Source organism: Oryctolagus cuniculus, chromosome 19 (genome assembly GCF_964237555.1).
Source record: "Oryctolagus cuniculus chromosome 19, mOryCun1.1, whole genome shotgun sequence".
NCBI classification, from domain to species: domain Eukaryota; kingdom Metazoa; phylum Chordata; class Mammalia; order Lagomorpha; family Leporidae; genus Oryctolagus; species Oryctolagus cuniculus.
In genome coordinates, this window is record NC_091450.1 from 17,938,634 (window position 1) to 17,951,858 (window position 13,225).

General features: G+C 40.3%; 1 protein-coding gene across 8 annotated transcripts in view; it reads right to left on the bottom strand.

Annotated features, from left to right (window-relative positions):
- Positions 1-9,569, bottom strand: part of LOC100352755 (phospholipid-transporting ATPase ABCA3) — a 183,092-nt gene extending 173,523 nt beyond the window's left edge. For 5 of the 8 annotated variants that reach the window (XM_070064647.1, XM_070064645.1, XM_070064643.1 and 2 more), the window contains exons 1-3: positions 9,431-9,451; positions 3,522-3,641; positions 1,595-1,847 (exon numbers count right to left, since the gene is read on the bottom strand). In XM_070064647.1, coding sequence (XP_069920748.1) covers positions 1,595-1,609 — 15 coding nt within the window. In that variant the 5' untranslated portion in view covers positions 1,610-1,847; positions 3,522-3,641; positions 9,431-9,451. Of the gene's footprint in view, positions 1-1,594; positions 1,848-3,521; positions 3,642-9,430 lie in introns of those variants that run through there. The other 3 variants (XM_070064649.1, XM_070064644.1, XM_070064650.1) reach the window with 3 other exon arrangements.
- Between the last annotated feature and the right edge of the window lie 3,656 nt (positions 9,570-13,225).

The following is a 13,225-nucleotide window of genomic DNA, read 5'->3' on the forward strand; positions in this document are numbered from 1 at the left end:
CAATCACTGCCTGTTGCCAGGAAGGCTCCGTTGCCAGGTGGTTTCCCAGGGGGTTTCTGAAGCCACTCCTGAGTAACTGATGCTCGCTTGCCAGTGGCCATCTTGGCATGGCCTTCTAATTCCATCACAGTTGTCCAGACTGATTTATGTATGTTAAATCAATATTGCATCCCAGGTATAAATTTTACTTGGCTATGGCATATAATCTATTTAACATGCTAAATTTGGTTTGCTAGTATTATATTGAGTATTTTTGCATCTGTGTTCATCTGAAATATTAACTTGATATCAGGACAATGCTTATATCATAGAATATGTTTGGAAATATTCTTCCACTCATTTTTTGGAAGGGCTAAAGAAGGAATGGTATTATTTGAATATCAGGGAAGTTTTGGTTACTACTTCAGTCTCTTTGCTATTGGTCTGAGCAGGCTTTATTCCAGTCTTGGCAAGTTGTATACTTCTAGTAATTCATTCATTTCTTTTAAGTTATCTGATTTGCTGGTAAATTCATATAATTATTTATAATAGTCCCTTATGATTCTTTTTATTTTTGAGGTAACTATTGTAATGAGTCCTCGAAATTTCATTTGTGTATTCTATTTCTTTCTTAGTCTACCTAAAGGTTTGTTATTTTTGCTTATTTTTTTCAGGAAACCAATTCTGTTTTGTTTCTTTACTTTTTCTCTGCTCTACTTGATTTATTTTGGTTCCAGTGTGTATTATTTCCTTTCAGCTAATCTTGGATTGTTTCTTCTTTTTCTAGTTCATTGATGTATAAAGTTAGGTTATTTTAGAACGTTCCTATTTTTTAATATAGGCACTTATTGCTCCAAATTTTCTCTCTTCACAGTAGGTTTTCATAAATTATGTTTTTATTTGTCTCAAGACAAAGAGCATCATTTACTTCTTTTAGTCTTTACAGACTGGTTTCATCAAGTTAAGTCCATTGCCTATTAGGTTCCAGGCTGATGAAACTGCTTCCAGGAAAATGAGAAATCTATGCACAATTTTTCCATAATACACATTTTCCATGTTTTTTTTTTTTTTGAAGATCCCCTGTATGCACACATTTCAAAAACTTTTGCACTGGGGCCAGTGCAAAAAAAAAAAAAAAAAAAAAAACTTTTACACTGTGGTGTGGTGGGTGGAGCCGCCACCTACAATGCAGGCATCACATATGGGCTCTGGTTCGAATCCCAGCTGCTCTGCTTCCAATCCAGCTCTCTGCTACAGCCTGGGAAAGCAGTGGCAGATGGCCCAAGTCCTTGGGCCCTTGCACCCATATGAGAGACCCAGAAGAAGTCCTGGCTCCCAGCTTCAGATCAGCACAGCTCTGGCCATTGTGGCCATCTAGGGAATGAACCAGCAGATCAAAGACACCTCTCTCTCTCTCTCTCTCTCTCTCTCTCTCTTTGCCTCTACCTCTCTGTGGCTCTGCCTTTCAAATCTTTAAAAATTTTTAAAAAACACATCCCACAACATTAAAAAAAAAACTTTTGCACCAAAATAAACACCTTTTAATTCCATTTTCCACAAATGTTTGAAGCACCCTAATATATTCAACAAAAACTTTGACATTATAATTTCTGACCTTTAAAATTGACATTTAAATCCTTTTTCACCATCTCTATAATATTTTTTGCCACTTCACTCTTAGAAGGCACATATACCAATTCATACTTATGTGGAGTATTCACAAGGAAGTTGGGTAGTTCCACAGGAAGAGGGTTAAAAGTAGAAGCATTACGAAACTGCTTTTTTGCATTGCTGCGTAAGGTCAAAATCATTGCAAAGAACAGAAATATAAAGAGGATTTCCACAGCTAAACCAACTATCTGCCGCCTCTATAAAAGAAAAGAAAGCACTGTGTTAATTAACCTAAAAACATATCTATGTGTATTTATACTGCTGTGTACTCACAACATACACACAATACAAACATATCATTCCTCTTCATTCTACAATAAAAATCTTATACACTGCTGATAGGAATGTAAATTAATACAGCCACTATGAAAAACAGTAAGGAAATTTCTTTAAAAACTGGAAATGGACTTGCCATATGATCAGGCAATCCCACTACTGGGTATATATCCATAAGACATGAACATTGTATCCAAGAGAGATCTGCATTACCATGTTTATAGCAACACTGTTCACAATAGCCAAAACATGGAATCAACCAAGGTATCCATCAACAGATGAATGGATAAAGAAAATGTGGTACATATATACAATGAATATTATTCAGCTATTAAAAAGAGAATGAAATTATACCATTTGCATCAAAATGGATGCAAATGGAGGACATCATGTTGAAGGAAACAAGCCTGACACAGAAGGACAAATACCTCATGTTCTTCCTTATATGTGGGAGCTAAAATTTAAAAATCAAAAAACTAAAAAGAAAGAAATGTCTGTATACTGGTATTGCTGCAAATGCAACTTTATCAAACTTTGTCTTATATCTTTGTCAAAAAGATGGTTAGGAATGATATACTATAGTTTTAATGATCTATGATTATTTTAAGATTTACTATATATGGGTGAAGCTGACATCTTTTCATTTGATTACTGTTCATAGCCTTTATCTATATTGCTGCTGAACTATGGTCTATTACTTCTTACATGCTGAACTCTTTATTTGATGGAGCATTAAATCTTTGACTACAATGTAAATTAAATATGCTATTTCAAAAATTATAAAAAGTAATGGAAGGAAGGAAGGTAGGAAGGAAGGAAGGAAGAGTGGGTAGGTGATAGAAGGAAGTATAATTATAGTCTTAGAATTATTTAAGAACTACATTAAATCTTTCCCTTTATATTAATAAAAATTGTGTTCTAAGTGTTAAAAAAAAGAGTGGTTCTCCAGATTGTCTTTCTTTTTCACTTATTATTCATCCTATTGATTGGCCCTATGAGTATTCTACACATTTAGGAACTGGAAGTCATTATGTTAACCAAAATAAGCCAAGCACTGAAAGACAACTATCAGACAATCTCACTCAAAAGGGAGCATAAAAATGCTTACCTTACAGAAGTTACAGTGTAATGGTTATCACAGGATAGGGTGGGATGGGAAAAGGATGACTAAAGGGAATTAACTTATGATAAGATAGAAGTAATAATTAAAAAAAGAAATAATAAGTTCTGGTCTCCCGTTGCACAGTCAGATGACTGCAGATAATGTACTATGTATTTCTCAAAAAAAAAAAAAAACTAGAAGAGATTATTTTGAATATCTTCAACATTAAGAAATGTTCAATGTTTAAGGAGACAGACCTTTTTTGCCCTGAATTAAACATTATGCACGCACATATGTGGAGAAATAATGTACAGTAACCCATAAATATGTACAATTTTTAAATGTGAATTTAAAAGAAAAGAAAAAATAAGTACTACCTCTCACCTTGGAGCAAAAGAAAAAAGAAGCTGAAATGAAGTGAACATCCTACTTAAAAATTCCCCTTAGGTTTCATTAGCCTTTTCAACCATTTCCCAACGAGTTCTCCACTCACCTTTAAAAGAAAATTTTTCCAGAGGAGGGCTGAAAATTGCATGGGCCATGATGAACTCATTTGATCTTAAACAATGGAAGCTCAACTTTTAGGAAGAAAGTTTAATACAGTTTAAGTTACCTGAAAAAATATAAAATTTAATGAATTAAAATAAATATTTCACTGTTCTACTATTGTATTTTTATTTGACAGACAAATAGAGAGATCTGAAGCCAGGAACCAGGAATTCAATCCAAGACTCCCAAATGGGTAGCAGGAATACAGTTGCTGGAGTCATTGCTATGCCTCCCAGGGTCCACATTAGTCAGGATTTAGGGTCTCATATCCAATTCAGGCAATTCAATATGGGATGCAATTACTTTACCTGATGTCTTACCCACTAAGCTAAACACCAGCTCTGACTTTTATTTCATTTATTTGAAAGGTGGAATTACAGAAATAAGAGGAAAGGGAGATTGATTATATCTGTTGGTTCACTCCCCAAATGGTTCCAACAGCCAGGTCTGGTCCAGGCCAAAGCCAGGAGCCAGGAGCTTCTTCTGGATCTCTCATATCGGTACAGGGACCCAAGAACTCGGGACATCCTCAACTGCTTTCCCAGGTGCGATAGCAGTAAGCTGGATCAGAAGTGGAGCAAGCAAGACTTAAACCAGTGCCTATATGAGACACTGGAGATACAGGCAGCAGTTTAACCTGCTACACCACAGCACTGGGCCCTGTTCAGTGTTTTTTTTGTTTTTAAAGATTTATTTATTTATTTGAAGTCAGAATTACATAGAAGGCTGGCGCCGCGGCTCACTAGGTTAATCCTCCGCCTTGCGGCGCTGGCACACCGGGTTCTAGTCCCGGTCTGGGCGCCGGATTCTGTCCCGGTTGCTCCTCTTCCAGGCCAGCTCCCTGCTGTGGCCAGGGAGTGCAGTGGAGGATGGCCCAAGTCCTTGGGCCCTGTACCCCATGGGAGACCAGGATAAGTAGCTGGCTCCTGGCTTCGGATCAGCGTGGTGCACCAGCCGTGGCGGCCATTGGAGGGTGAACCAACGGCAAAAAGGAAGACCTTTCTCTCTGTCTCTCTCTCTCTCACTGTCCACTCTGCCTGTCAAAAAAAAAAAAAAAAGAATTACACAGAGAGAGAAGGAGAAGCAGAGAGAGAGAGAGATCTTCCATCTGCTGGTTCACTCCCCAATTGGCCGCAACAGCGGGAGCTATGCCGATCCAAAGCCAGGAACCAGGAGCTTCTTTCGGGTCTCCCACACAGGTGCAGAGGCTCAAGGACTTGGACCATCTTCTACTGTTTTCCCAGGCCATAGCAGAGAGCTGGATCGGAAAAGGAGCAGCCAGGACTTGAACTTGCACCCATATGGGATGCCAGCACTGCAGGCAGCAGCTTTATACCCACTACACCACAGCACCAGCCCCTGTTTTGTTTTTTATCAATTCTGAAAGATAATAAAAAATGCTTGAAATAACTGTTTGTCTGATACTATACATCATATTAATGATTAAATGCATGCCCAAAGGACTTCTAATATGTATGAGGACATTAGGCAATAGTGATGCAAACATAAGCAAGTTGCAGCTTATTTTCACAAAGAAAGATGAAAAGTATAAGAGCAGGCATTATAGTGTAGTGGATTAAGCACCTCTTGGGATGCCTGCAGGCCATCAGAGTGTCAGTTCAAGTTCAGCCTACTTTTCTTCCAACCCAGCTTCAAGCTATTTCCCATGAGAAGGCAACAAATGATGGCCAAAGAGCTTGGCTACCTGCCACCCACATGGGGAGATCTAAATAGAGTTCTGGGTTCCTTGTTTCAGCTTGACCAAGCCCCAGAGGCTGTGGCCATTTCAGGAATACACCAGTGGATGGAAGATGTTTCTCTCACTGTCTCTCCTTCTGTTGCTCTGCCTTTCAAATAAATAAATAAATAATTTTTAAAAGAAAGATACAAAATATAAATACAGCATATCACTTATTATTTGGATAGGCTCTGAGATAAAGCCTCACAAATTACAATGCTGAATACCAACTAATTTTTTTTACTACCTACTCTGTGTCATATCCTGTGCTAAATATTAGGTCAATTCAAAGCAATCATGACCTTTTCCTCCTAACTGTGACAGTGTGGTACAGTGATTAAGAATCTAGTGTCCATGGATGTGAGGGCGATCTGGCCACACATCTGTCACCCCATTGGTCGCCAAGGTTGATTCAGCTGATCTGGGTGGCTAGGCGGGTGTCCCCTTCATTCCTTGCCGCTCTATGTCCATCCCTCCTGAAGCTGCACGCTCGGTAGAAGAGGACAACCTTCCCCGCTACAGGAGGACCAGTCTTCGGTCAAGGGTATACAAGTAGCTGCACTCCCCTGCTACAACTTCCAAACAAGCTCTCAAGAATCTAGCATCTGAACATAGGCTGCTTGAGTTCAAATCCTAACTCCTGAAATAAGTCAGTCCCAAATATCATATGTTCTCCCAGATCTGTAACAACTGAGCAGCTAAAAGAAAACCTGTAGAAGTGAAACTGACACTATGAGAAGCAATGACTTGATCAGCCCTTGCCCTGACTGTTGAGGAACATCTTAGCATTTTATTCTTCTTAGCATTTTCTTTTTCTACTTAATACCATTGGTTGAACTCTTTACTTAACACAGAATTAATCTTAGGTGTTTAAATTCAATTGAAAATTGATCCCTGTTAAAAATAAGAGTGGGAATAAGAGAGGGAGGAGATGTACAGCTCGGCACACATTCCCTTGGACTTACCCCTAAGGGTAAAGCTAAAAACTTGCCATGGGACTCCAAATCCCATTAAATTGGCAGGTACCAATGCCATCTTACTAGTTAAAGTGATCAGTTTAAGTTCATAACTTATTGGGGCTGGCGCTGTGGCACAGTAGGTTAATCCTCCACCTGCAGCGCTGGCATCCCGTATGGGTATTAGTTCTAGTCCCGACTGCCCCTCTTCCAATCCAGCTCTCTGCTATTGCCTGGGAAAGCAGTACAAGATGGCACAAGTCCTTGGGCCCCTGCACCTGCACGGGAGACCAGGAGGAAGCTCCTGGCCCCTGGCTTCAGAATGGTGCAGCTCCTGTTGTTGTGGCCATCTGGGGAGTGAACCAACGGAAGGAAGACCTTTCTCTTGGTCTCTCCCTTTCACTACCTCTAACTCTACCGCTCAAATAAATAAGTAAAATCCTTTAAAAAATAAAAAAAGTTCATAACTGATCATAAAGATAGGATTAAATGTCAAAGGGATCACATAACTAAGACAAGTGTCTAATAATAATTGATAGAATTAAAAATGAGAGAATGATACAACATGGGAAGCAGGACACACAGCAGACTCAAGGAATGACAAATGTCCTAAACAGCACTCTGGCTTCAGAATCAACCCTTAAGGCATTTGGATCCGGCTAAAAAGCCCATGAGAGCATTTCAGGAATGGAAAGCCAAGACACTGACAAAAAATGACCTAAGTGAAATATCTCTGTGAGATCCCAGTAGAAAGAAGGGGCCATCAAAGGAGGTAACTTTCTCTGAAGGAAGGGGAGAACTTCCACTTTGACTATGGCCTTGTCTAAATAATGTCAGAGTTTGTGAACTCAAGAAGCTTCTATAGCCTTGGCAGCTCATGACAAGAGCCTTGGGTGATCACTGACGTCATAAATAAGAGTGTCAACTATTAAATCAACAACTGGAGTCACTGTGCACTTGCTTCTCATGTAGGACCTCTGTCCTTAATGAGTTGTACTATGATAATTAACGGTAAAACTAGTCCTCAAACAGTGCTTAAATTTTGTGTGTCTGTGTGGGTGAAAACTGTTGAATCTTTTAGTATAGAGTTGATCTTCTGTATATAAAGATAATTAAAAATGAATCTTAATGAAGAATGGGATGGAAGAGGGAGTAGAAGGCGGGATGGGAGTGGGGGTGGGAGGGTAGATATGAGGGGAAGAACCACTATAATCCAAAAGCTGTACCTATTAAATTTATATTTATTAAATAAAAGCTTTCTTAAAAATTTTAAAAATAACAACAAATAAAACCCTTAGAACATGAGGATAAATCTTCATTATCTGGATTTAGCAATGCATCCCTAGATAGAAAACATCAGAAGAAAATAGGCTTCATCAAAATGAAAAGTTCTTGAGTACGATCAAGAAGACGCAAAGATAACCCAAAAAATAAAGCATTGACAAATCGTACATCTGATAAGTGTTTCATATCTTGAATATATACTCTATAACTCAACCACAAAAAGATAACCCAATTAAGTAATGGACACAAGAATCTAAATAAATATTTCTCCAAATTATACAGATTACTGTTAAGTACACAGAAAAAATGATTGACAAAACAAATTATTAGAAAAATGAAAATTAAAAGCACAATGTGATGCTACTTCACATCCCATTAGGCTGAGTACAATAAAGCAAAATGTAAAATAAGCACAGGTGAGAACTTGGAAAACTGGAACCCTCACTCACTGATGAAAAAACTGTAACATGACACATGGTAATTCCTCAGTTAAACATAGAATTACTCTCCAATTCCATTCCTAGATATGTACCCAGGAGAGTAAAAGACAAATGTTCATACAAAAACACAGAAATATTCATAGTAACATTATTCATAGTCAAAAATGACCTAAAAGCCCATCAAATGAAACAAATACACAAAAGGCAGTACATCTCTCAATGGAATATCATTTGCCTTATAAAAGAATGAAGTACAGACACACGCTACAACATGCAGAAACCTTGAAGACATGCTAGGAGGCAACCACTACACACAAAAGGTGATATATGATTCTACTTCTATAGAATGTCCAGAATTCACAACCTAGGCCACCAAAAAGCAGATGTGGGATGGCGGTGAAGCTAGAAATGAAGGGTGACTGCTTAATGAATACAGGGTTTATTTGGGGGGGGGGGAGATAATGAAAATGTTCCAGAAGTAGACAGTGGCGACGGTTGCCCAGTCCTATGAATGTAATAAAAGCCAGTAAAGTATACACTTCAAAAGGATATATATATATATTTAAAAAAAAGCTAAATTCATGTGATTTGAATTTCATGTCCAATGTGAGGTAATGCTATAACTAGTACTGAAACAGTATTTTACACTTTGTGTTTCTGTGTGGGTGCAAACTGATGAAATCTTTACTTAATATATACTGAATTGATCTTCTGTATATAAAGAGAATTGAAAATGAATATTGATGTGAACGGAATGGAAGAGGGAGCAGGAGATGGGAGGGGTGTGAGTGGGAGGGAAATTATGGGGGGGAGCCATTGTAATCCATTAACTGTACTTTTAAAATTTATATTTACTAAATAAAAAATTTAAAAAATTCTAAAAAAAAAAAAAAGAAAAAGAAAAACTCTGAGAGCTAAAACGTTATTTCTACATAGTAGATGAGACCCTGAGGTCAAGCCCGTTGGTTCCAGCTAGATTAGAGCCAAAATATAAGCACACCTCCCAGGTCCTTCTATCCGACCACTGAGTTACAACCTGCCAAAGTTGTCGTCGCAAGGTGGAGTCAGGCGTCCAAAGGGCCAGGAGCTTAGGAAGGGAACGTCCTCTCGCACACGCGCTAGTAGCAAATGATTCCCTGATGGGCTCTTTTGCTCATGGGCCCGTATCAAAAACTCACGACAAGGGTTCCCAAACAGTCCCTTGCTACGCGACCAGCAGAACAGCCAGCCAGATACACAAGACCCAGTCCCCACTCAGGAAGTCAACTTCTGCGACCCAGAAAATAAATAAAACTCAACCCTAAGTCCCTAGCGGGTCTCTCTTTGCCTTTGTCAGGTGTATGGGGGGGGGGGGGCGTCCTTTCAGTCCTAGAGGCCAGAGCAGGGCCACCACTGGTCAGGGAGGAAGGGCCCCCAGGACGGCCCGCACACTCACCACTGAACAGTCGCTACCGCCACCTCCACCACCGCCTCCGCCGCTGAGGGGCGCGCGTCGACCGCGCGCGGCGCCTCTTCCCAACGCCCTCCCAACCGCCCCGCCGCGCAGGCGCCCCGAGGGCCGCTGTGCGCGCTCAGCCTCGCGCGCGCCCTGGGGACGCGCGTGAAGCGGAGGAGCCGGCTGCGCGCGAGGCCGGGCGGCGGGCGCGGGCGCAACCCGAGGGTGTCCTGGGCGCCAGAGCCCGCCATCCCCGGCCGCACTTACTTACCTTCCTGGGCATCCTCCCGCTTCTCCTGACTCACCGCGCACTGCGCAACGTGGGAATTTAGAGGGTGAAAATGCACCTTGGCGGCAAAGTGAAATGGCCAAGCGACTCAGTGAAGACAAATGTTTCAATACAATATTTTTTAAATTTTTTAGATAAAATACTTTGAGTATAAAAGTCCAATGATGGTTCTATATTGAAACCTGAAGTGAAAAGAGAAATCAGAAATTTTGATCCTGGCTCTATTGAAAATTTTATGATTCATGGATTTTTTTGTTTGCCATTTGGTTTTTTTTTTTCTTTTTTTGCACATTGCATTAAACGGTTTTATTTTACTATTTAGCTTGAGTCCTGAGTATTTTGTGTACTCAATATGTCCCATGTATTTTGTGCAGTGGGTGAGTACCTAAGTCACGAACTTGCTGTGCCCTTGTAACAGCTCCATATGTATGGTGACAGCAGAAGTCTAGGGAAGTGCAAGTGACCACCTCCTCACTAGACTGTTGGAAGTTAGCCTGGAAGCCCAGAGGCACAGGCCCTGGGCCCTCCCAGGACAAGGCCCAGGGGAGAATGGGGAAGGGGCAGTTACACCAGCTTTCTGGGTGCCAGCCCCTACCTTACAAGTAAGTCTTTTAAGTCATTCTTACTAATGGTAGTTTCCTTATTTTAATAATAAGCCCTCAACAATACCTAGCATTACTTTTTCATATGCTACTTATTAATAATACTTTTTAAATACATACCTGCTAAACACTTGACAAAATGATCGCATTTATGCCTCACCACAACTCTGGGAGGTCTGTTCTAATATTACGGATAATATCTCATTTTTCAAGTTGATGAAACAGGATCAGAGTTGTTAAGTCTCTTGTTCAAGATCATCTAGCATGTACCAATGACAGATTCAGATTGAAAGCCAATCTGGCTTAGTAATTCCCAGAGAAGGGCTCTGAACCTGAAGTTCCTAATCCTCTACCTGCAGAGGCTGGAATTTTAGCTGAAACGTATTAGCACTCCAATAAAAATGAAGGAACAAATTGCAGTGGATCACACCAATAGTTAAAGTAGGGAGATAATATAATGATTTCATAAATGTATAATAAACTCTCAACCACCATTCGTGATGAAAGTTCTTTATATCATAGAAGGGTGCTTATTTATGCACCACCCAACAGTGTGCTAACCCTACAACCTGAGCCAAGTGATGTAATGTCTGAGCTCAGTAACCCTTCTTTCCTCTGGAGTATTAGGGACAGGGTATTGTTTATTGTGCAATCCATGTCTTATCGGTCCCCACCGCAACACCAGCTTATACTCCTTGGTGCTGGTCACCTAATATTCTGAACCAACCAATCTTCCTAGCACCAATGCTGCTACTGCCAGCCTGGGGAGGAGAAAGAAGCCATTCCCACCCCATTCCCCCTCCCTTTTATAGGACTTCTTCCCAAAGGTGGTTACAGACCATCAAGTTAGCAACTAAAACCTTATGAGGGCCTAGGTGATGTTACCCAAAGCCTTATAAAGAGGTGATTTGAGGTAATTCACATACCAGTGTGTTTTCTGAGTAGTCATGCATTTATTTCTAGGCAAATTGGAATAGATTGAAACAGCACATGAATTAATTATGTTTGCTTATTTACCCTCAACTGAAGCCAAAGAGAGAAGTGTAATTTTAACAAAGTATAATAAATAAATAACAGAAATGTCATGAGGTATTGGAGCCACCACAGAACCTGGTGGGTAAACTCTTGCTATATGTGGTCAATTAAGAATTCTCTGACCTGCTCAAATGGTGTGAATACTATCCCAGACTAAAAGTATTGCATAAGTTTCATTTTGAAAATGCTCTGGAGTCTTGAGATACTTAGTTTCAGTGCCTCTGGTCCCAACACAGCTGATATAACCAAGATCAATATTCTCAGTGCTACTTTGCTGCAAACCTGGGTGATATTACTCAAAGCTTTATAAGAAGGTGACTTGAGGTACTTTGTAGACCAGCCCTGCTCCTACAGGATTTGCTCAAATACTAGAGCTCACTATTTAATCAGAGTTAAATTCCTTATTTCACAATGGAAGCAAATAAATACCTGGCTTTCCTGTTTCATATCTATTCATTGGATTGATGAGTACTTCTTTTTTTTTTGTTCTCAGTGAACCAATTTTTCTTTATACCTATCTGTTTTTAAAGTGAAATCAGCTTTTCCCAACTACTGCCATCTTCTCTCTTTGGTAATACTATATAAGAGGTAGATTTATTATGTGGTTACTCTGTGTCCTGCTAAATACTTTCCATATAATTTCTTATTTCATTGGCACATATTCTTGAAAGGTACTTCTACACTGTCTTTTACTATGATGTCACCATTCCTGAAGAAATGTCCTATGTATCTTCCACCCAAAGTACTGGGGAACCACTCCCACCTCCTGACCTTTCTCTCCTCTTGCTCACCTGTTTCATCCCATACATTGGCACAAAGACCCAGGTTCCTAAATGTTAAACCTCTTTGAGCATGTACTGTTTCTGAAGAATCACTCTTCTCAAGAATTCTCCAGTTCTATCTCTGGTTGCTTCTAGGCATCAGCCCCTCTGTTCTACCCCAGCTCATCTGGAAACTCACTGACTCCAAGGACTAAGCAACATTCCTTCCACTCTTGGGCTCCATCTGGCCTGAAATGCCCTCCTCCTTCCTTTTGGCTAGGGTAGCTAAATGGTTAGAACTCCACAGGTGAAGCCTGCCACCTCTGCTGACTTGCTGGGTGACTTTGAACAAATTCTTCCCCCTCTCAGAGCTTCAGATAGACTGCAAGGCACCTACATGCCTCAGAGGTTGTTGTACAACTAAATGAGATGATGTACAAAAAATGCATTGGTACTTAGTACCAAAATGCACTTGGTACTTAGTAAAGATCAATAATAACCTGTTGTGGTTATTGTTATTTCAAGTGTTGGTTTTTCTTGCTCCTTTATGACACCATTGTATGACCACTTCAGGTCAAAGTAATTTTTTTTTTTTTCCAAACCACTTACTTTTCTTAGCACTGATTTGGCAAGGAGGGTTTCCTGCTATGCAGCGTTAGTTACATGTTGTGCCTGTGCTATGTTATTTCTCCAATTCAAGTACGGTAGAAACTCCTTGAAGAAAAGACCCTGCATTTTGGTTCTTTGGGTGACACCTTGCCCTGGGTGAAGGTTAGCTAGGTTAATTAGCCTGAGAGAAAAGGGTGGCGGTGGGGTGGGGGAAAGGGTTATTGGGATTAGATTCCAGGAGGGGACAGGGACAGAACTGAAAGGCAAGTGATTAAGAACCCTCTGTCTCCTTTCATCTAAGATCTCCTAGCAGCTGGCAATAATTTAAAAAGTAAGAGAGCCCCTCCATCCTGTGTCCCTTCTTACCCACCACTTCTCCCCAGGACAGGCGACCAAGAAAGACTGCAAGACTGCGACAAATACTAACATTTCAAGGAATGTGGCTACTACAGCTGATCACAGGAATTGAGAAAGTGGACTCAAGTATACCAACTCCCAG